At 39.3% G+C, this 24,929-nt stretch overlaps 1 protein-coding gene across 31 annotated transcripts in view; it reads left to right on the top strand.

Moving 5' to 3' along the window:
- The window catches only part of DST (dystonin), a 307,103-nt gene that overhangs the window by 76,029 nt on the left and 206,145 nt on the right, over positions 1-24,929 (top strand). For all 31 annotated transcript variants that reach the window (XM_071806938.1, XM_071806947.1, XM_071806950.1 and 28 more), the window contains one exon: positions 20,235-20,296. In XM_071806938.1, the coding sequence (XP_071663039.1) occupies positions 20,235-20,296 (62 nt within the window). The remainder of the gene's footprint in view (positions 1-20,234; positions 20,297-24,929) is intronic.

The raw sequence follows: 24,929 nt of genomic DNA on the forward strand, positions 1-24,929 counted from the left end.
TGCAACTTTGGCTCAGTTCCTTCCCAAACCAGTAAATTTTTTTTTTTTTTAATGTTTATGAATCTTGTACCACAATTACTAGAATGATAAAATCCTTTGCTAAAGTTAGTATTGGAGGTGGAGACGCACTGGGAAAATTCTCTGGGGAAGGAGCTTGGCTATTTCATTCTGAAATTATATTTCTCTCCTATGATCTCATCCCATAACCTACACTTTTACATTTAAAAGATAAATATGTAGAATTGTTTAATTTATATTAAGTCTATATTAAATATACAGAAAGAAAATTATGTATATTTAGTGTTACAAAAATATATGTGCTCTTGGGCAGACATTTCATCCTGGTTTTTTTCTATATTCGTTGCTGATGGGTGGTACAAGGAGAAGTACAAGTGGAGCTGCAAGACTATTTTCATTTACTTCCTTTAGCCTTTGCTTTTGGTGGGGCTTTCATTTAAAACAGTTCTTGCAGAAGTGTTGCCTAAAAAATCGAAAAACAAAAAGAAGAAAAAAATGTTTGCAATAATTGTCTGTTCGTGTGTTTTTTGAGTACTTAGCACAATGGAAGGCTGTCAGTGACTACCACAGTATAAAGAAACTAACAAAGAAATGCAAGAAATATTTCCTGTCTTTTGTCTCCTAACTTTCTCTTGCCCCACGTCCTTGTGTGAAGACGAAGAAAAGCAGTGAAGAAGTGAAAAGCAGTTCATGCTGTGGTGCAGCCACAGGGCCCAGTCAAGCACTGGGGCAGACACAGCCAAGTTCCCTGAACCAGTGCAGTAAGGAGCTGCTTATCCAGTGCCCACAGGCGTGAGCACAGGACATGATATCTGTAGGGAAGTATGTGAACAGCTTTGGTGCCTTCGTTGGTGTTCTGTTTCATGTAAAAATACTTAGTTTTAACTACATGTTTACTTAGCTGTGTTCAGTGCAAGTTAGAGATTTTCCAGTGTATTTCCAAAGTACTGTAAGAATATCTAATGTGATCGCTAGCTAGTACTCTGTACTGGTAGTTTCATAAATATGTACAGCTAAGGACCAATGGGTGTGCTACTGCTTTTCATTTATCTTCACTTTATTTCTGATTTAAGTTTCAGATTTTTTTTTTTTTTTTTTTTTTAGTTTTTCAAGAGGATTTATTTTGAATGTGGGTCTGCTTGTATATTTATAAGTTTTCTTTCGGAAGCTGTCTAAGCTAGCCACTTTGAACAGGGCATGAGCTTCTGTTTGCTGTTGGTAACCATGACTCATCTGTGTTATTTTTAACATCGCAAATGTGAATGTATTTTTTCCTGAAATGATTGTTTTTTCTTTTTTTTTTCCTACAGTTGAGTTTTTAACTTTATTTACCATAAATCTGGAAACCTAGGTTACGTATCTGTAATGCAGCAAGCTGCCTAGAATTGAGTATTTTAACAATCGCTATTGTTGTGTTCTAACTGGAGCTGTTAATGGAGGGTGACATTCTTGCCCTTGATTAGTCAGTGGGCTTTGTGCAGCTGTTCTGGGTGGGATTAGGGGAGGCAGGATCCTTCACACTTACAGTGCCTGTGTGTCCCTGAAAACAGGGAGTGTCTCTGCTCTAAGCTGTGTGATTAAAAAAGGCAAATCCTTGAAACTTGTGGACAGAATTATGCTTATGAACACATCTTGAGCCCTGCTGCTTTGCTCTAGGTCTTCGCTGGACTGACAGAACCAGACAGCTACAGACAGACCTGTGCACACTTTTTAAAAAAAATATTTTAACATCCCTAGGAATATTGTCTCAGCCTATCTTAAGAAATTTTCCTTCATGAACAATCATACTTCCACAGAAGCCAGAACTTCTGCTGTGATTGCCATTTTAAATAACGCTTTTCAAAATCCAGGTACTCATTTGCCTTGGTGACTGATCTCTGACTCTACCTTTAAGATTTGTAATGTTACTAAATATTGCACTTCTGCTTTTATTGTGTGATGGTGCACAAACTCAGTAAGCCATTGGCCTGTAAAATGTTTGCCTCTGCAAAGATAGAGGTACCAGGCCTGCCTGTTGTAAAGTTTTTTCATTCTTCACCTTTTGATTATTAATATCCAGTAATGTTTGCTTCTCTAGTCATAAAAGAGTAGTGTTTCAAAAATCTCTTCTAGCACAAGCGTCCTGGATTTTGATTGAAAGATCTTGTCCAGCTCACTGGTTTGTAAGTCATGGACCACTGCTACAGCATCTGTCGCAGTTACTCCTTCTTTTGGGTTTATGATCTGTGTAACTGTGGATCTCTCATTCTTTCCTGAGACTCGCAGAAATTGGTACTCCTTGTGGTAATCTAGGTGGGAGAAATACATAGTCTCATTCTGGCATGGGAAGCAGTTCCAGAAGATCTCTGTGTTGTGAATTTGCTGGATCACGTCTGTATGTGAATCGTGGAGCACTTTCAAAGATGAGTTTTGTTCATACCTTCTTCATTTTTATTGGCAGAAGATCTTGCTGATTATGTAGGGGATCACTTAATCAGGTTTGTTATTTCTCTGTAGCTATACCTTATATAAAATAATACAATTTTTATGAGTTTGAATTTGTTGCAGGAACCGTAGAACAAATCTGATGTGTAGGACAAGCCAGTTGTTAGCAAAATCCTACTCAATTGAAAATAAGTTTCTCTCTACCCCAAGTTGAAGTCACACTGCTACTGCAGTACTGTAAAATCAAGTAGTTCACATCTTGTCAGCATCTTGTGACTGGGCAGACTGTATCTTATTTCATTACAGTAATTTCAGACAGTAACTCATTTGATCCTTTTATCTCAGGCAATAACTATTTGAGGGTTACAAGCCAAGCTTCGGGCTCTTAGCTTCAAAAATAAAGCTCCTCCTTTTAAAGGGCTGGGAGACTTGTGGGGACTCTCAGTGGCACCTGAGCTTGCTTTCAGTAAGGCGGTTTGGGCTAAACAGCCATCTTGGCCTAACAGACTCTGTTGGTTTGTGGTGTTCCTTGTGCATGTCACTGCATACATAAGGCAAGACCTTGATTTGTCGCGAAATACCATGGTGACATACAAGGGGGCAAGGCTAAACAGGACCTGCTCAGCCTGGTCCTCGTGCTGTTAACTGCTGCTGGCGTTTCCTCTTGGTTTTGGGCAGTAGGTCTGGCTCTGTCGTGGTGGGTGACTTTGTCCATCTGGCTGTCGTAGGGGCTGTGTTTCCTTCCTGTTTGAATAACAGCACTATAGGTGAGAAAGCAGATACAGCTGAGTGCTTGGGTCAGTTTCCTTTCGGACAATTCCTGCCCTGGGTTCTTCTGGGAGCCCCTTTCTGTCTCTACGGTTGTTCCTGTCACCTGGTGTCTGTCATCAGTTCTGTCATACAACCTCCTGCGACAGGGACCCTTCTTGACCTGGTGTTTGGCTGGCATGTGTAAGTATGGTAGTTCTTCAGGTCATGGGCTAACCAATGTTCATGAGGCTTCATGATCATTCCCAGTTAGCATAAGATTTCTGCTTTTACGATGCTAAATCTCTGTGGATAAAAACACTGTTAATTCTATATTGCAATAATAATAAAAAGGTATTAGAACAAAATCCATTTATAGTCCAGTAATATTTGCAAATACTAAAAATAACATCCTAACTTGGACAGAGAGGCAGGTTTTGGTCTGGCAACCCCAGTGGTGGTAATCAATCTCTCTGCCTGGGACAGGCAGGTGGCATGTCACTCAGTCTGCCTCCTTTACTGTCATCCTTTCTCTTGTGCTTGCACTCTGTGTCTCTGAGTACATTAGACTCCTTAAACTTGTATTTCATCTCCTCTTATAGGAGAAATCCCCTACTGAATATAGATCTTCAAAGATTTAGAGACAGACAAAGATGGAATAAAGTCATCACAGAGGCTAAGTTAGTGGGGATTTTGCAATCAAGTTATAGATAATCTATGTTCTGATCTAGTTTCTTTCCCAGGACTCAGAGTTTTCTGAAATATTTGCATTCTAGTTACGTTTTCCTTATTTCTCTTTACCTACAAAGTAATTTCTGTCTGTAAGCTTGAAGTGCTTTGTTTTATATTTCAGAGTTCCAAGAGAAAACCGTGTTTCTCAGTGTTCTAACATATTGTTTACCATCCTCCCGCCATGAGATTAAATAAAGTATAACACAAACTGAAATTACAGGGCTGAAGAAAACCAGGTACCACCGAAGTCAGCAAGTGTGAATTTTTAGTCCTGTAAGAACAGAAATAGGCCGTCAAGGTTTTAGTGAATAATTTATGTTTTCCTGAGTTGAGAATGTGGAGTATGGCTTTTAAAACATAGGAGTAAGACAGTAACTGAAAACTTTGCTACAGAAATCTTTTGAAGCCTTTAGGGGGGGATGAAAGGCTCAAAAGGCTTCATTATTTCAGAGCAGGGGGAGGTGGAGCTCATAAATGAGTACAGTCACTTCCAGAAGAGAGGTATTGTCCAAGGGCATTCATTTGGTGTTATAATTGGTATGAAATCTGAGTACCTTTACACTTCTGGCTGGGTAGCTAAATGCAAAAGGAGGACTTTTTGGGGTTCTTTGGTACAATGATTTTGGAAAGCAAGCTTGCATTAGCTAGTGTATCCGTTCAGTGTATACTGGAATTTGTCAAAGTATGATGTAAAGGTATGAAAGGATACACAAACATTTGTATACTTCTAGTTATCCAGATCTGAAGGATGCTGGAGCCTCCTTCAAACTCCGGCTTCGTGGATGGCCAGCTTGTGGGAAAAAGCATTTTAGATAATGCAAGCTGCTTTGCAGTTGAAAAGTGTAGTATCTGTACCCATTGTGTCTGGGAACCAAGTTTGCTGATTTTTGACTTTGCTTTTTACTGGAAATGTTCAAATGGCTTAGTAATTTAAGGCTAACTGTAGAAAGGATATGAAATGGATTAAAAAATTTAATTGTACAAATTGCAAAACCAAAAGTTTGTAGATTTAAGTGGTTTAGGTGTTGTTGGTTTTTTGTTTGTTTGTTTGTTTTTTCTCCAGGCTAACTAACTTCCAGTTCAGTAGTTGGAGTATCCGTTGGGTTTGTTGTTGGGTTCATGAGAACAGATGAAAATATTTTAATATGAGCTAGCTCTATATGTCTTTGTGGTTAATGGAGAAAAGACAGTCATGAAAGAGCTTGTTTTTTCTCTGTTGCTTGCAAAGGAATTGTGTTATGACTCCTTTAGTTGGATGAATCTGCGTTGCAGACTTCTGCAGTTAGGCAAGATGGATCTTGCTTCTATCATTTTCATTTTTAAAATTATCCACAGCAGAGGTATTAAGGAATAGTCTTAGGAGGGAAAAATCTTTGGTTTTTTACTCTGCCTACTGGAATTTGGGATCAGTTATGACCGATGATATTAATGTAATTTTGAAGGTCTTAGGTATATCACTTCATTTAGTGCCATAAGGTACAGTGCTTCAAACAAGATTCAGAATTTCCCTACCAAATTTCATGGTGCAGAATATCAGCCTGGCACTTGCTTTTGTAGACTCTTATGCTCACACAGGAGGAGATAATTTAGGTTGGCAGGAAGGTTATGGCCATATGTAAAATGATATCTCTAAGTACACAAACATGTATTTTGCTAATGATTTTTCATTTATGTTCTTGGTTCACAACTCTCTGGATCATGCAGAAAAACAGCAAAGCCCTGCAATTGTTATTCATACAGAAACATTATTTTAAATGTACTTTATGCCTTTTTTTTAATGATAGTTCTTCTGTTCAGTAGGTCACCTCAGGTTAGAGCTCCCCACCTTGCTCCTTCAGTTACAGCAGAAATGTGGCTACTTTTTAAATAACTTGCTCTTTGCAAAGGATTACTTTAATAGAGAAGAAAGTTGTAAACTCTGAAGTGAAGATGAGTTTTGTTATTAACTAGTGAGCTGAGAGTTATGCATATGAGGTTTTTTTCTTTTTTTTTTTTTTTCATCACGCTTTGTAACAGGGACTTTTTTGCTGGGAGAGGCTGCTGGTTTTATATCTGGACTGGTGAAAAAGATCTTGTCCATGACACATCTCAGAAAGTGTTTATGCTGTAAAAAGCATAGGTAATAAAATATTCAAAAGGAGGAATTTCTTAAAATTAGGTAGACAAAAGTAGAACATGAACAAAGTATGTGTACATGCTTGATCCAAATCTTTGTAGCTCTGACACACCAGAGATGCTGTGGAAGCTGGATTCTTCAGTGGGGTGCTCCCACAGCTTTAAGTATTCAAAAAGCTTTAATGAATAAATACACTTCCTTAGGGTCACATAAACCCTTTTTTGATTTTTTGTGTTAAATCTGAGTGATAGGACTTGGAAGCAGGTGTTAGAGAGCACATATGGCTCCATTTGGAAGACAGCAGAGAAGCCTCAGGTGTGGCTATGGGAGGGAAAGGGAGAAAGGGCCTTGCTCCCTCTCCCTGCCCTGCCTGCAGGGGAGGCGTCAAGTGAATCTTGCGCTTTCTCAGTCAGTCAGCTTACAGGAAATCAGCTGTCCCTGGTTTCACTGCTCGTGGAAGTACATATTTATTGTATTTGTGCAGTTTTTAAAAGGTAGGGTTAGACTGCCTGGGCAGAGAAGCTGCCGTGCTTTTCTGTCTCGCTGAAGAAGCCTTTGTCTCTCGTTTGAAAAACACAGATGTTTTCGAGATAGTGCTTTGACCCTCCCAGCCGGCTTAGTTGTGAGTAGTGTCCCTGAGCAAGAGTTCTTTATGGAGGGAGGTTGGGAAGTGCTGGTACAACAGTATTAGAATGACAGCAAGGACGTTCCCCAGTATCCAGCTGCAGTCTGAGCCATAACCCAAGTGTTGCTGGCAGTAGAAATCATTGCAATTGAGGAGCTTTAGTGCTGTTAGCAGGTGATTCACCTGTAACTGTTCTGCTCTGGAACATGGTTCAGCTTTCTGCTCATGATGTACTTCACTTAGTTATAATTTTTAGAGTTTGCAATCCTTTCATCTTTAAATGTAAGAAAATAATAAAAATTGAACTACGTGCTCCTACTCATTAGCTAGCTCTTGGTTTAAAGAATTAAATACTGTATTTATAAATTATATTTAAATAACATGCATCGAAAATCCAGGATTTAGCTGTGATTTTTACATGTGACTGTTTTGTTTAACACCCTGGTGGAATGTTTTGACACATTCAGAGCTTTGTATTCACTTTACTTTTTTAAATCCTTCCTCACCTTATTTGACCTTTGTGACTACTCTGAAGCTATTAACTGCACTGCTCTTCCTCCCCTGCTCTTCCTCTCTTTTTTGGTTGTTCCAGTAGCTTTTCCTTGAAGGGAGTAATCCTCATCGTTCTTTTCCTTATTCCTTTGAGATTGTGATGGCCCATTGTTGGTCTTATCTTCCATTTGGTGTTTCTGGGCAGTCCGATCTGTCCTGGTGATTTCATCTGTTGCTGTAGCAAAGCTGTGTTTTGCCCCATCTCATTTGTATTGCCTGTTTGCCTTGCCACCCTTTGGGTGAAATACAGCCAAAATTACATTCCCTATCATATCGATACACAAAATTCCTCAAGTTCAATCACCATTTATTGTATTATTTTTGTCATTGCTGAGAGCACTCACCAGTCACTAAGGCTGAAACACATGGCTTCTCTCCTGGAGTCTTAGTCTGTAGTTTCAGACTAAAGAGTGCTTTTGAAACTTTTCCTCTCTCTGCATGCAGCATGAGCTGTCCTGTGTAGGGGTCTCAGTCTTGTACTGATTGCCATAGGATCCGTCCTTATACTGCTCCAGGTGCTGAGCTTAACCAGTCACTTCAGCGGATGTTTTCACTAAAATAATATTCTTCCTTTATTGCTGTCCTGGAATCCTCTTTCCCTGTAAAACACACACACTTCTTGTCTTTATCTTCAGTACCACTCACAGCCCTCTCTGCCGTATCATTTCTCATTCCTGAAATTTTCCTGTTCTTCCTACAGTGCCATTGTCCAAATTCGCTTTGCTGCTTGTTCTTGTACTGCTCTTCATCAGCTGCTCTTTATGCCTGACAATGTCTTCTGGGAAATGACCTTTTCTTCTCCTTAAAACCTTAAAGTCTCCATCCGTGGTGGTACTTCTCTTAGCTGTACTGCAGCATGGAACTACTATGAACATGAAGTCATCAGAGATCCATGAACCTTTGAGTATGAGTAAAATATGTGTTGAAGTGAGCTTAGAGGTCCCAGACTCCAGGGGATCAGGAGAGCAAAGGTGTCCCAGCTCCTCCAGCACTGCCTTGGTACCTGCACCACAGTGTAAAATCCCTAATTGTCTGTCTGTGGTGGTGCAGTGAGATTGGATGGAAGGGGCATTTATGTGCTTAGGAAGCTTAATGAAGGAAGGGGCACATACCCATACATGCATCATCCCCAAGCCCCACTGACCCCTTGTTCAATATGCTTCAGGACTGTTGCAGGACTTGATTTTTGCGTCATTATTGTGGGTGATTCAAATGATACTGTGTTGATGTCATGAATATGGGGAGGAAACAGATCGCTGAATAAGATATGTAATTTTAATTGATTGTTTATACGTGGAAATTTACTTTAAGAATGAGTGATTTCAGGATAATTTTAATGTGATTAAATTTGCACTGTAATTATGTTCTCTGTATCCTGAGTTCACTGCCATTACATTTAACTTAATAGCACCAGTGTAGCCACATAGAGTATTTATGTGGTATACTTCCTTTATTGGCACAGGTAGAGTGTTTGTTTCATAAAGAGTGGGAATTTTGTCATCATATGAAGCTTTCACAGCTCTCTGTGAAAGTTAGAGGCAGAGATACATTTTGATATAGGCTGTGAATTTCTGTGCTAAGTCTGTGTAAAATGGGGAGATACAGAAGTTGGTTAGTTGCTCATCAAGTTTGCATGCCTTAGACTATGAAATCTAGAATAAGAATTGAAGATGGGAAAGATAATTAAGATAATTTGATGATCAGGGCCACCTGCCTGCCCAGGTAGGTGTTGGTGGAGTGTGTTTGGTTTGTTGTTGTGTGTCCCCTCCTGCATGCTTTTAAACACACATGTAGTTTCCCCTTGCTTTCCACTGTTTTCCAGATGTTTGTACAGGTGTGTATTCTGTATAGCAACACTATATTTGAAAAGCAATCACATGTCATTCATCAAGTAAATAATTTTCTTATTTCCCTACTCAACATAACTTTGCATATCTCAGCATGACAGTTCAATTAGCTGATTTCTTTTTACATGAGTGAAAAAAAATTGCTTTGTTAGTAAGTCTTTGTGAAGTGGGTTAAGACTATAGGTATTCCTGGTGAAACACAAATGCTTTTGAAACACTTCAACTCTGACTCTGGGTTTGTGTGGTAATCAAGCAAAGTAGTTGATGAAATTTCTGTATTATCGTAGGCTTGTTTTAAAAATAAAGTGTGTTCTTTAAACCAGGTCTTCAAATTAAATTGGCTGAAATACTTTAAATACTGTGCTATTAAATTGGCTGGAATGCTTTTCATTTTAATAACAACTCATTTTAATTTTTTTTTAATGTGAGCTGGGATTGAATCTCTGAAAATCTGATAGTGATTTCAGAGTGTGTATGTTCCTTGTCTTCTCATAACACAGGAAACATCCTAGTAGTTACTTTACATTTCTTTGTTGGGGAGGAGAATGTTCTATTGTTTGAAAAATTGAAGGGAGAACAAGGGGTGAGTGTGCTGATGGAGATGAATGAGGAGCAATATCATATATGTCTGCGGTGTAAACATCAGCTGGTGAAGTGGATTTTTTTAAAATTTATTTTTTAATGTCCAGTGATTCCGATTCTTGTTCTGGTTATCTTAACACCGCACATAAACTGCATTAGTCTTCTTTACTGTAAGTGTATTGGAGTGTGTGAAGATGAGAGGGGATGGCAAGACCAACTGGTTTAGCTAAACTCAGCATCACAGATCTCTGTCCCATCCCCTATTTTCAAGCAGTCTTGAGTCTGCTTGTGAGAGGATTTATTTACTTTGTACGCTGCATTAAACTTTCGTAGTCTTGGCTTGTATTGAGGCAAAGGCGATGGAAACCCCGCTGTTTGGAGGCCGAGTGTGTTACATGGAGATGCTACTGCTCTCCCTCAGTTGTTCATTCTCTGCGGCAGTCTGGACTTGGTCCAGTCTCTGCAAGCACAGGACTTCAAAGGCTGCCTGAACAGTTTGCAAAGGGAACACTGTTCTAGTTGTCTTCTTTCCCTTGGTTTCTTGGAATGTATCCCTGTGCTTTTTCTCCAAGGGAGAATATAAAAAATTGAGCAGGACTCAATGAAAGGCCAGAAATACAGAGTCAGTATAAATCTCCACTGGCTTCTGAGGGGCTTGGGGAAAATGACTGTGGGTTTCTTAGTGCAATGCTGCTTATTGCTGTGACCTGAGTTTACACCGGAAGAAGGCTTTAGTCTCATAAGCTTTTGACTGTTTGGTTAAGCACATCTTTCTGGTATGGGTTTTCTTTTAAAATTTGCTTCAACATTTTATAATGTATAAGCTGTCATCTGGCATTGTAGAAACCCATTTTTGATTTGTAGTGATATCTCACTTAAAAAAAAAAAAGCTTAGATGCTGTTTGAGGTGGTGATGTAAGAAAGGGATAAAGGCAAAAGGTGCTGTGGTACGCCTCCCAGCAGTGTGATGCCTGTTGAGATAGTTTTTTGGACTACGTGCAGGTTTTACATGTCTCGGTAGCTGGATGTGACATTTTCAAGTGGATCTTCTCTCTCATATAAAAGGCAGAAATCAAATAATACTGAAAACTGAATCAAATTGGAAAACAAGTATTTTTCTGCTTTGTTGGGCTCTTTGTGATAGTGTTAAGTATCTGTCTTGCTATAGGGCTTGAGGGAGTGGGCTTCACAAAAAAGAAATGCATGAGAAGATCACTGAGCTTTAGGAGTTTTGTTCACAGGGTATCATGCTAGTGCAGTAGTTGCCCAGGAGTGATTTTTCGGATCAGAAAGGAACCAGACGTGGGAATCTGTAGCACTGCAAAGGGCATTTTCTGCATGGCTTTAGTCAATCTGACTTGGTTGATTACTTTTTCTTTTTAAAAAGCCTTGATAAGAAAGTTGAATGCTATATTAATTTTTTTGTTGTTGTTTCCTTAACTGGAACAGGCTTATAGGTAAATGCTATTATTTCATTATTTTGTTGTGTTTTTTTCTCTCTGTATTAGTGATTGATGCCTTGTTTTATACTTCAGCTGTAAACTTCCAGGGGCTGGTACCTGTGTCTGATTTGTGTTTCTAAACCTTTTGAGGCACTCATTGCTGGGAAGACACTAGAAAAATGCTTTTTGAGCTTATTTCATGTACTGTTAATTTACACACCTGCAAATCATATTAGAAGTATGGTTGTTGTTCCAGTAGTTGAAGATATATGTAACATCTTCTGTGTAGAATGGAAAACCTGGGCAAACCTGTGGAGGCTTTATGCAGCTGAGCATCCCCAGGTGTTTCAGGTGTGGGGCAGCTGAATTCTTCATCCTGCTCCAAGCACAGATAGAAAGGAGTGGCAGAAAAAAGGTCCAAGCGAGAATTTGATGTGTGCAGTTTCTTTTTGAGCCAGATGGGTGTGCAATTAGCAAATTTTTGAATATTTTCAGCACACAAAGTATTTACTTACTGTCTATTGTGGTTTCATGTTCTCTGCCGTTTGTAGGGTTGATGTGCAGTGCATTTCAAAATATCACCTGCCTAAGTGGTGAGCCAGTCACTCATATGCTTTAGATCTTTTTTTGTGTGGTTTTGTCTGCATGTGATCTTTATTTCTATTTCTGAGGTGGTCATAGCTCTGTCAAAGTCAGTGGGAGTTTTACAATTGTTCCTTCATCTGCATTTGGGATTAAACTCTGACTTCCAAAAATATCAAAAAGTCTTATTTTGTTTTTGGCAAACTATAGTAGTAACAGAGAACAATATTAATTGTTACGTCTCTATCTTTCTGTTTTGGCAAATATCTCTTGAGATCAGTCTGGATTATGAATGTTATGTTACAATCAAACCTGTCTGACACTCCTGCTTCATGCATGGCATGAGATAGCTGGGAAGCAAGGAGTTGGGAAACTGAGTTTAGCCAGAGCAACCGAAGTCTTGCTGACACCAAAGTGGGAATTAAAGCTCCCAGGTGTAGCAGTTTTGCTGCAGTTACCCAAAGGGGCTCGTTGAAGAGTGTCCAGGTTGATGCTCTTCCGGTCCTCCCTCTGCAGGGCCAGGAGCCAAGTGCAATCAAGCCTTGCAGGCAGCTTGAGCACCCCAAACTCCAGAGGAGTCTTCTTGTTGGTTCGTGGAGTTCTGCTGGATCTTCATCGTGCATAGAGTCAGGGAAACTGCTTATTGGCTTGCATGTAGAATCAGGTCTTTTGTTTGAGAAACAATACATGAACAACTGGTGTGTGTATGGCTGGACGGAACAGTGCAGCTGATGTTACGATTTTACTGTGACTCTGTATGTGAGTCCTGATAAGCCCATCTGATCAAATAACAGATTGTCTTGGGAATGTGAGTCTAAATGTTGCATTACATTTTACAGAAGGGTAGCAACGTATCTTCCAGAGTGTTGAATTTTGTGAAGCGTTTTACAAGAGCTGGTGACAGACCAAATAGAACAGTTTATGTGTGACTAAAGACTTTATTTTGTGAGCCTCTTAATTTCATTGGAACTATACTGCTAACATATCAAAGCAATTTATTTCAGATTTTGTAGTCTGTTCTATCTATTTTAATAAATACACCTGTTAATCACTTATTATCCTGGTATTTAGTTATGAAGAACTGCAGAGTTTCAGAGATAAGTATTGTGCCATATCACAACATTTAAACTTCTGTATTATTTCAAGTCTTCTCTCCAGGAATGCATCTGCAGTATTGTTTCATTACTTCACTTGCAAGGCAGAGGAGCTGCTGAAGCAGGTTGCTGGAATTCAGTGAACAAGCATTGCATTAAGTAAAGCACAGATGAAAGGGCAGTATCTTTGGATTCTGTTTGCAGCTGTTGCAGTCAAGACAACTTTATTGGGAAGCTCACTGAGGGGATGACTGAGTGTAATGCAAAATCAAATGCTGAAGTTTCCCAGCTTATTTTCAGTCTCTGTCATTTTTAGTGTTTTTTCATGAAACTTTATAAAACCCTGAGCACTTCTCAGTCTTCGGTGCATTTATGTCTGTTAAATTTTTTGTAAAAGTTTTGTAAATGTCGATGACTTGCCTGATAGGAATATGCGGAAGAGGAGCCACTCTCCTGAAAGAACCTTGCCATACCCATGCAGACCTTGTCAGAGGAGACACTGAGGGAGTGGGGATATATTTTCTGGAAAAATACAGATCAGATGATACCAGTTACCAAATATTTCTGTTTGTGAGTGTAGCAGTTGATGGCGAGACATATTGGGGAAGGCCCGAGTTCTGCTTCACCAGGATCCTTCCCTGACAGCAGCTAGTGGTGGATGCCTGGGTAGAAGCAGGAGAAGGATCTAGTGGTACTTTTCCCATCCTCGGATGGTGTAGCTAAAAATACTGCGAACAGTGATGGGAACACCAGTGCATAATACAAGCTTTTCTTACCGGGTTTAAACATAAATAATAAATATTTTGGATCTGAGCACTTTCCCTAAATTTTCTGGTTGCTGATGGGTATTTTTCTTGCATAACCTAACCTTTTCCGCTGCACTGGTGCATCAGTTTGAGGTTCCAGACATTTGGGAGTAACATAGTGAGAAGCACTTTGTGCCTCACCTTTTTCTCTGAAAAGCTACATTTGTACATATGCAATGGCGGCAGCATTCATGCCTCTGTGTATGCATGGGACATGTCAGTAGTAGTTGAAACTCCACATCCATGAGCCAGGTGAGTTGGAATGGAAGCTTGTCACAAGGAAGAAGTGATGGCAGTAACCAGGAAGTGGGAAAGAGAAATGAAGGAATTTTACCTGAATTAATAAGACTTTTAAAGAAGGTTTTAGATTTTTCATGATTTTAAAGAAGTGAGCCTCAATTAAGCAATGCATTTCAAGAGTTTGTTCCCTACTTGTTAATGCCTAGCAGCATTCATTTTTGCCTGCATTTCTTAAATAGTAGGATATATCCATTTTATAAGAGTCCTTGTCTGTCCTGCTGCCTCTTGGTTTTCTGACAGTTCTTCCGGTAGGGTGAAACCCCATAATTATGTCTATCCTGAATTCTCTTATCCAGATTTCACTATCGATAGTCAATACATATATCTTTTTAAAAATTCTTACTTCTCATGTGTGGACCATGTCTGTCCCTTGCTCCATGCCATTACTGTCTTTCTTTCTCTGTGTTGTCTAAACTCCGTACCTTACCAGTCTGTCTCCAGTTATCCTCTTATTTTGTATTTGGCTGACAAGGCCTCTATTCAGTCTATCTAAAAAAAGAAGTAATGTGATGCTGTCTCCAAGGCAAGCTCCTGCAAGCTGCTGGTGCTATTCCACAAGCTGTCCTGAATATGTGAACACCAACAGGGACATAAACAAGAAATATTATGAGTGTCATAAATCCAAGGGGAGGCTGAGCAAATTAAAAAACTGAGAAAGATGGTAATATATAAAATGTTGCTTTTACACTTGACAAACTTCTCCTGCCCTTTAAGAACAACTGGTTTAAGGATAGCACCATTATATATTAAAATGCATGGAGTATTGTTTTGAAATATAAACCATGAAACACTATATGTAGCACAATACTCTCTATTTGAGGGAGCAAACATCTAAGAAAAAGATGGATTGCCAGGTGAGCTGATTACTCTGACGTAATTGTCCTATTTATCCAGGACTTTTGGGAGGTGAGAACTTAGGAGAGATCCTTTAGATGAGCAGCTAATCTTTCCTGATGAACAGTAAATGTATATTGCCGTTCTAGTTCTGGGTGACTAAATTGTTAAGTGTTTCATGGAGACCTGGTTTTGTGTGGTATTTAAAAAAAAAAATCTATTTTTATGTTAGAAACTGTTGAAAATAACTTAGGAGTTCTTCTGATACAGTAGGTGTTGACCCCACAAAAGCAAGTCCTGGAACTGTAACACTTACAGACTCAATGTGTCTCTTGGCTGTGGTAGCGGGACTGGTTGTGCAGAAATCCTCATGTGAGGCCCCAAAGTGTTTTTTCAGAATTTTTTTTTAGCGTTTCTACAAGACCTCACCACAGCTGCCAATACCTTAGATATAAGGGTGTTTGATACTTTTGTAGCAGAAAGAATGTATTTATTTTCTTATTGGAAGTTGTTGTGAAAGTATGTAGGCTTTTGTATAGCGTACGTTTTAATGAAAATTTGACATGATAGCACACAGTTCATAGCATAGATCTGTACTAGTACACATTACTGCATAATGTTAAAGCTTTATTTTGCTAATTTCTAAGTTTATCTGGTTTAGGATACTGCACAGTATCGAGGATGTTCCCAGTTACTCATAACAGGGGTAATTTTCACTGAATCGTTTCAGATAGTTCAAATTCATATACACGGCCTACAGGCAGAGACATTTTAAAACCAGCTATAATTAAGAATACCCCCAAATGATCTGAAAGCTGGTAGATAACCTGTTGGTAAGGTTATTCTGCCTTTCCCTATGGAAAATCCAGTCATTTTAACTTTCCAAACTAAACTTTTGTTGACTGAGATTTTTACCTTTCTGGAGACTGTTTCAGATTGTGATGGATTTCTTGGATGTCGTCTGGTTCTTAATTAGCAAGAATGAATAATGGGTATATACATGGAAAGCACGAGAGAAGTAAAGGTCAAGTTTGCAGGAGCAGAGGTCAAGGCCTATTCGATAAGGCGTTTCAGCATTGACTGTAGAATTAGATTCATCTCCGGTTTCTTATTTAACTTTGTGATTCCGTGTGAGTGTCATAAAACAAATGTTTTTCCAGGAGATCATATGCTAATTATGTTGCCATTTTTCTGAGTGTGACGTTTGAGATATCAGGGGCTGGTTTGTGGAAGGTGTATTAGGAATACCAGAGAAAAACTTATTGTGAAATGAATTTTGTCTTCAGAGCTTGAAAACTGATTCATGAATAGGTTTGGTACTCTGTATTGAACAACAATGTGAAATACATTACTGAATAACTATTCCGTAAATGGATAGCATCGCTTCTATGCAGCAGACAGTAGTCTTGTAAAAATTATAAATGATAATTTAATTAAATATCATAATGCATATTCCCAAGAAAGTTGTCTTAAGGTTTTGCAGCCCATTTTAAATCCAGTTTTAACTGCACTTCTGAACACTTCACTTTGCAACCTTAACACAGCCTTCTGAGTTTAATATAAATAGGTATTGTAAATAGAAACAGTATGTGCAGAAACACTAGTGCATTTGTACATGACTAAAGAACAACGTGTATCAGGGCTTTTGTAAATACCTGGGTGAATGCAGAAAAACCTGTTACCTATCTGGCTGTTCATGTAGGCAAACAAATATCAAGAGAGAAGCAAATACAAATTAGCAGTGCAAAAAGCTGCCTGAGAAACTGAGATTTTTTTTGCAAGTCTGTCACTAGGTGGAGGAACTGCAGACTTAGCTCTTTTCACTGTTAGAATGAAGAAGCAAGCTCAGAAATTTGCAGCTGAGCTAGGAAACTGAGGGATTTTGTATTCCTGCTCTCTTTCTACCTATTCCTCAGTGTGAGACACGTGCTGTTCTGGTCCTTCAAGCTGGAGGCGTCTGGTGCAGGTGCTCAGGGATGGTTTTGGGTGGCCTTCAGCAGAGAGCACCGCCTAGCAGCTTGTCCCCAGGAGAGCATTCAAGAGGCATCAATGCCACGGACCACCATTGGAGTAATCCTGGTAGCAAACCTGTCTTCCAGAGAAGCTGTTCTAATTTGTAGACACCATGGTCCGTGCAAGCCATAGGGATTTTTGGAAGGAGGCATCGGTGTTGGGAGGATCTGGCCCCTGAATTGATCCTTGGGATTGAGGAATGCTAAGAAGGTGCAATGAGGTGCCTTGGTTGTGGCAACAGCTTTTTAAGTCCAAATTTTCTAATCTGGAGCCTCTTTAGATGGATGGTACCTTACTGCTGTGTTGTAGGTTCATAAAGTAGGTGGCAATCTATTGAGACTGGAGGCGTTTTGTTGCAGTACTTTGCAGACATATAAAGCATAAGAGGCTTTCAGTTTGTATGTCTCATATATCAGAATAATACCTGCAATATGTGTGCCTGCAATAAACAGAGAAGCTCAAGTTGATTATTTAACTATTGAGGTTTTATTGTGACAATCTACAGATCAGATAATCTAGGAAGATGTGTTTTCCTTGCACAACTTTTTCCTCACCTGTATTTTTAAATTACCGTGGTTGAACAGCACGGTTGCAGCTCGTTCTGTGGTGACGTTCTTTCCTTGCTACTCACTGCTGGTAGAGAGAGGAAAAAAAACCCCAGACTTCCTGGTTTGAAGAGCTCAACTTTTGTACTCAAATGTGTATTAATACACCTGAAAGTTCAAAATAAAGAAACACAAATGCTTAATTTACTGCTCACTGTGAGTCTGAAATCTGGGTCGTTCGCAGTTTCTCTTGCCGTGACAGCACATGGGCTGTTTGCTCGTTTTTTTTAAAAAGGGGAGTTGCTACTTTCAGTCAGCTAAGGAGAAGCCCTGGTTGCTCCTTGGCTCTCCTATCCCTGAAAAGAAAAGAAACTCTCAAGTTTTGAAGGGAAGAATGGGACAGTTTGAAGATGAAAAGGAGCAGAGTGCAAAGCTGGTGGCAGGGATGTGCTGCATGGGTCAGTAATGGGGCTGGCAGGGTGGCTGGGCTGCCGCGGGAGCCAGCGCAGCTCCCCGTGGGGGAACCTTCTCCCAGAGTGAGTTTCCTTCCTCAGTTTGGGGTTCTTTGTGGTCAGCTGTCTGTTTTCTACTTCATGTAGGGAGTTTGATTTGGTATGTTCTGCTCAGAACTTGAGCACGCTGAATACTGTTGCACTGTTTTCCTCCTACTGTGCATTTGCTTTTCTGGAAGCATTTTTTGTTTTTATTAAACATCACAGTTGTGGTGTGTTGGTGACTTCATTTTTTTTTTAATCCTGGTGTTTTTCACAACATGTCAGGTGACAGCTTTCCTCCTTATTGCACATTTGTATATGTCAGGTACAGAGTTTTCCTGTGAGTCTATGTGTAACATATACGTATGTAAAAGGAACAGAGAGAGTAGGCATCGCTTCTTTTATGTAGGTTGGCATTTTAATTAAAAATAGAGTTGGAATTAATAGTCACTGCATGTTCTAAGAAGATACAAGGAAGTTTTTTTTTTTTTTTTTACTGTCACATTAGCATTTCCCGAAGTGTAAACTTCTGTAGTAATTAGTCCAAACTAGCTGAGGTAACATTAGGAAAAAAGACACATTGTACACCTGTGGGCTGGAACATTTAGTTCTGTGGTTGGCAAAACTTGTGTTCGTTTTAAAATAGCTACTTTTAAGAGAACAGTTACAAGTGAAAGTATTTCTGGATTTCTTTTATTTCTGAGATACTCTGTTCTTTACCAACCAGAGGTTCTACCTTATTAGGATAAACAACTGATGTCAGAAACACTGTCTTGCTAGATAAGGCTATAGGGAAATGTATATATTGCAAAATGTTTTCTTCATCTGCCAGATTTTTCTCTCTGGTATTGCTACTTAGCTTTTTAGTTTTTTAGTTTTTGCTTTTTAGTTTTTCTCCTCTTTCTTGGGTCCTCAACTAGTATAAGAAGGTGTGCAACTGCAAAATGGGAAAAAAAGCATATGCCAGAAACTTGGAAGATCTTGAGTGTCATGGAAGAGGCATACAGGGAACAGCAGCTATACTGTACAGAGCCAAATGTACGCATACACTGCATGTACTACTTGAAGGACTCATTGCCACAGTGAACTGTGGCTGCAGAAGTTATAGGTGTGGTATGAAACGATTGAAAAAAATAACAGAAAAAAAATACATCTATGACTCTTACATGCAAATACATATATAAGCATGTAGAAAGTCTGTGAGTCACATAAGGGAGGAGTATTACAAGGGCTTCACAGGCTTTTGCTTGTCTTGTTTTTGCATTTGTTCCCGAATACTCATTTCTCAGTACTCAGGATGGACTTCTATATGATCTCATGCATTTTTGAAAGACCTCAGTATCACACCAGAGACTTGAAAACCCTTGAGTATGGACCTTCTGTGATTTTTTTCTTTTTTTTTACTATTATTATTATTAATGTTGCCTTTAACCAAGCTGAAAACACATGGATCTGATTCAATATTCTGGTGATGACAGTAGCTGCAGAAGGGGTCTTGTTTTGCTACCTGAGGTCATTGCTCATTCTCAGCCGCACTACAAATAGCCTGAGTCAATGAAACAGCTGCAGTTGTGCTGTGCAAGGTGTTAAGGGATCTTGCTATTTTAGGCTTGCACAGATGGTCCCGCTCCTTATGCACTGTGACTTGAGCTCCGGGCTGAGAAGGGGCTCTGTATCAGTTGTATTGAGGGGTGACCATACCCAGGTTTGTGAAGATAACTCTGGATCTGGAGTGGCTGTCAGTGTTTCTGTAACCTGACATGAGTACATGTATATGTTGCCCGTCCGTAACTGTGATGTTTTCTTACAGGGAGTTTTTTGCTTTTATTGTTTCTCAGTATTTTGTGGGCAATCACTGATGCTAACTGCCACACTAGGGAGCAAACTGCTGATAGTGACTGGGTCCTGTATCTGGCTTCATGCACATCCCTGTTCATGTTAGAGAGGATTAAAAGCAAGAGAGTCCTTTCTCAGACTGAAGCTGTAGCTCATCTTTGCATTTTGGAACAAGAGTGATATTCCAGTCAAAACCCATGATGATTAAAAAAGCCAGCTTTCATACAGTAAGAGATTTTCTGTTGCTAAATACTTTAATAATTAATTGAATTTTAGATGCTATAAGTAGTATTTATAGCTCATAAAATTTTGCCTTGACTTTTTCAGTACATTTTAGGAAACATCTGACTTCGCCTAGGAAGTTACGTTTTTGTTAACAGGGCTGCTATCGTACCAGCAGGGCTGTCGACCTGGAGGAGCTTGCCTGGAGCTTCTGCCCAGGAAACTTTTTCATGACATGCTGTGATATACTGCAAAAACATTTGTGTGCTATTATTTTGATCAAACACTTCAGAGATGTTACGGACTATTATTTTTTTAAACTTTATTAGAATGCTAATTTTATGAAGGTGTTCATAAAAAAAAAAATCATCTATATCACTTGTAGAACTGTTAAACCCTTTTATTTTTCCTTTGTACCTACAGATGAGCGGGACAAAGTGCAAAAGAAGACCTTCACAAAATGGATAAATCAGCATCTTATGAAGGTCAGTTGATATTTTTGTGATGTCTGGATGACTGTTACTACAGCAGTGATTGTGTCTTTTACTAAATGTTTGATTTCAGGATGCAGCTGCATTACATGTAATAAGGAATAACTTAAATTATGAGATTCATGCGTGTACTTTGTCGTTGAGGAGTCATGGGGGAGTTGAAATGCTGCTGTCTGATATCCCGAAGTGATCTATTTGAATACTTGAATTTGAAATTAAAATGAGTCAAAGCCTAAGAGACATGATTTCTTTCTACAAAGCTTTAGAGTGTCATGGCTGTCGTACCACAGGTGAGGCAAATGAAGAATGTTTGGGATTTTTTTTAATATCGTTTTGAGGTCAGGGAAATGACCTTGAGAAGGATGGCTGTAGATCATCCTGTGGCATCAGTATGCTGTTCATGGATTAGAAATAGGGGCTTTTTAGAGATGGAAGTCACTTTTCAATATCTTTCTTTTGAGTAGCAGTGAACTTTGTTTCAGGGACAGAGCACATCATTTTAACAACATGTGCAGCTTTTAGTCAACAGACAACTAAAAGCTGTGAGTTCTCCTTCACTGCATGGCCCTTCAGGTCTAAATTTAATTTGCTGTTTCAGTGCCAACTGTCTAGTCCAGACATTCATCTTGAGAAGCAAGCAGATTGTGTAATTGCTTCACATAACTTGCTTTGATTCCCCCCCTCCCCGCCCCCCGAGGTTGAATTCATGTAGAAGTCACATTAAATAAAAATGTATCTGCAAACTGTCAGAGTTGAGATTTAATTAAGCATTATAATGTTCAGGGGCTGTTGGACAGATCTGCTTGTATTCGTATTTAGAGAAAAATACCTTTTTTTTTTTTTTTTTAAGGAGGTCACTTAGTTATCTATCTGATTCTTGTGGCTGCTCTTGTGGGTATTTGGGAAATATTGGACACTGAGGCAGAACAAAATTTCTTCAGGAATGTTTAAAATCAACTCTCTTTTGACTCCTCAGTCTTCTAGGAGATGTGGAATTCTGGTTGCACATCCTTTAAAAGCTCTTGGAAATGGCATGATGTAGGGAGCTAACAAGGCCTGGATATGGTGTTGGTCTCAATTTTGTCTTTAGCAAGTGACCTGTCTTCCAGAATGTGTCTTTTGGTCCTTCCTACCATGCCAGATCCATCAGGAGTGGTCCTGACATCAGTCTCAGTGAAGCACACAACCTTTACTGCTCATACCTATAGGTTTTCCTTTGTGGACTTACTACTGGTATAGAAACAGCTACTCCAGAACCCCTTCTGTACAGATACCTCCTCGCTGTAATCCTGAAATAGCTGAGTGGCCCATGTCCTTGCAGAAGTCTTACTTGCTAATGAGAAAAGAGGCTGTAGACCCGTGGCCTTCCCTTTCTGGATTTTACTTGAAATTTCCAGTATAAGACATATATCTGTTGTCTAGTACTTCAGACAAATTAGATTTAAAGAAAAAAACATGCAGGCAGATGGCCAGTACTCTGGCAGCAAAAGGCAATCTCCAAATTAACCATCAGGCATTTCTTCTTTTAATTGATGGTAATTGTTACCATGTTTGTAGAGGCTACTAATCTTTTTATGTATTAAAGATGCAGTTTTAATTTTCTGTGGAATGAGGAAAAGCTTATCTGAAACTTTTTGGAGCGCAATCTTTTAGTACAAGTTAAAAACAATGTCTGTTTTTACAGAAGAGCAGTGTATTGAAAATTATGTTTCCATGCACTGTTATTTTACACACTTTTAAAACATGCACAGTCATCATTGCTGTACTGTCAACCTCTTGGGAGTAGCTTAAAAAAGATTTAGGCTCTAAACCTGTAAGGAAATCAGGGTAAAGAGTTCACACTAAATCCTTTTGGTTTTTTGCCAAGGTCAGTGGCCTCAGGCCTTTGTCTTCCAATAGTTCTCAATGTCAGTGATTGTAGGGGTAGATACAGCTAGATATGTAGATATATATATGTGTGCATGTATGTCTGTGTGTGTACTGCTGACCTTGATTTTCCTGTCAGGTTCCCCACTTTAGAATTCAAGTTAAGAATCGATGACTTACGCAAATACAGTTTGACTGTAGCTCTTCCATTAACTTGGAATTTATGTAGCAACTCAACTTTGTCTTCTGGAAATACGCAGTTTGAAAGCAGTTTGTGATACAGTTGTCAAATTTCTGTTCTTACAGCGTTGTTTCTAGAACAGTGACTTCCATGGGAATTAAAATTAATTTTTCAGATGTTCTCTCTTAAGACACAAGGCCATATTTAGAAAATACCATCCAATGGAGGGAATGCAGAAAAAGCAGCACCATAAGTGGGTGTGTTTGTAGCAGAGTCACTAGAACTGTCCTGGTCGTTGCATTAAGTTCAATTTGAGCTCTAGTTTTCAGTTACCTTGGATTTAATACAAAATACATGCAACTCTTATTTGCCCATTCACTCTTTGTTGCAGACAAAAAAGGTGGGAATTGGTTTATTTCAAGCATCTCAATAGCTTTATTTGGGCTAGTTACCCAGACTTCTCTTGTAGATTGCAGAGAGAGCAGGTCCTTCTATGGTTGGTGCAAAAGTAATTGCGTTTTTGGACTGTGAATTTTAAATCATTATAACTAGGTTCAAACATATCTTTATTAATCAAAGAAAGAACCATTACAATCAGCACATTTTTGCCAATGAGAAACAAGTTGTTTATTCCTATAGTGTAAAAATCCATGTTTTGTGATTTGGTGAACTCTTGGAAAGCATTTTCTGCATCCTGCTGCTTGTGGAAGTGTTTTCCCTGCAAAAAGTTGTTGAGATGCTTGAAGAAGTGGTAGTCGGTTGATCAGAGGCCAGGTGAACACGGTGGATGAGGCAAAACTTTGTAGCCCAATTATTTCAACTTCTGAAGCATTGATTGTGTGACATGTGGTTGGGTGTTGCTGTGGAGAAGAATTGGGCACTTTCTGTTGGCCAGTGCCAGCTGCAGGTGTTGCAGTTTTCAGTACATCTCATTGATTTGCTGGGCAGACTTCTCAGTTGGAATGGTTTGGCTGGGATTCAGAAAGCTGCAGTGGATTAGAGCGGCAGCAGATGATCACCAAACAGTGACCATGACCTTTTTTTGGTGCAAGTTTGGCTTTGGGAAGTGCTTTGGAGTTTCTTCTCTGTCCAGCCACTGAGCTGATGGTACCTTGTTGTTGTATAAAATCCACTTTTCATTGCATGTCACAATCCAATTGAGAAATGGTTCATTGTTGTTGTATAGAATAAGAGAAGATGACACTTCAAAATGATGATTTTTTGGATTTCTGGTCAGCTCACAAGGCACCCACTTACCGAGCTTTTTCACCGTTCCAATTTGCTTCAAATGCTGTCACGAGGATGGAGCCAGGCACTTCTTGATGACAACCAATGGTAGGACAAGGGGTAATGGCTTCAAACTGGAACACAAGAGGTTCCACTTAAATTTGAGAAGAAACTTCTCAGTAAGAGTAACAGAGCACTGAAACAGGCTGCCCAGGGAGGTTGTGGAGTCTCCTTCTCTGGAGACATTCAAAACCTGCCTGGACACCTTCCTGTGTAACCTCATCTAGGTGTTCTTGCTCTGGCAGGGGGATTGGACTAGGTGATCTTTTGAGGTCCCTTCCAATCCCTAGCATTTTGTGATTCTGTGAATAGTTGATGTTGAGTTCTTCGGCAACTTCTCATGTAGCTGTAAGAGGATCAGCTGCCGTGATTGCTCTCAATTGGTCATTGTCAACTTCTGATAGTTGGCCACTATGCTCCTCATCTTCAAGGCTCTTGTCTCCTTTGCAAAGCTTCTTGAACCACCACTGCACTGTACATTCATTACCAGTTCTGGGCCAAATGCGTTGTTGATGTTGCGAGTTGTCTCTGCTGCTTTACAACCCATTTTGAACTCAAATAAGAAAATCATTCAAATTTGCTTTTTGTCTGACATCATTTCCATAGTCTAAAATAAATATAAAATAAACAGTAAGTCAGTAGCAAAAAACCCACAAAACTAGAAAAGCGTATTAAAATGATGTATAACATAACCACATGTATTTAAGAATGTATTCCAATATTAAATGACGAATTTCAGCAGTGCAAAAAATGCAGTTCCTCTTGCACCAACCTAGTAGATCTTGTACCCCTAAGGTACCTTCCTTAGGGAGAGATTACTGTGTTATAGAAGTGCTTTCTCTGCACTGGTTGAAAAAGGAGGTCCTTGTGCTTTTACCTGTCATTGTGTAGGTTCAGCAAGAAGTGGGAAGGCTGAAGGGGATCGTGGAAATTATGAGAGAACGTGGAAAGCACCGGACCATGCGTGTGGACAGGACCCCACTATGGGCGTGGGGGTGGATTGCGCTTTTCTTCCATCTTCTTTTCCATTCTATTTACGTTGTTTACTTTCTCTTTTACCTGTTGCTTTTCTCTGTCTCTTGTTTATTCTTTGGTTTTCTTTTTTAAGTTTTTCGGGTTTACTTTTCTCTTTATACTTTTTCCCTGCTTGTGTAGTTCTTTTCTTGCTTGTTTTAATTAATCTCCTGTTTTCCTGCAGTCCTTGGGAAAGAATCAGACTTTTATCTCTTTATAGCAGTATATTCAAAAGAGTTTTTTCTAGGTCAACAGCATGATACTTTTATGGGTTACTAT

Source organism: Patagioenas fasciata, chromosome 3, assembly GCF_037038585.1.
Source record: "Patagioenas fasciata isolate bPatFas1 chromosome 3, bPatFas1.hap1, whole genome shotgun sequence".
Taxonomy (NCBI): Eukaryota; Metazoa; Chordata; class Aves; order Columbiformes; family Columbidae; genus Patagioenas; species Patagioenas fasciata.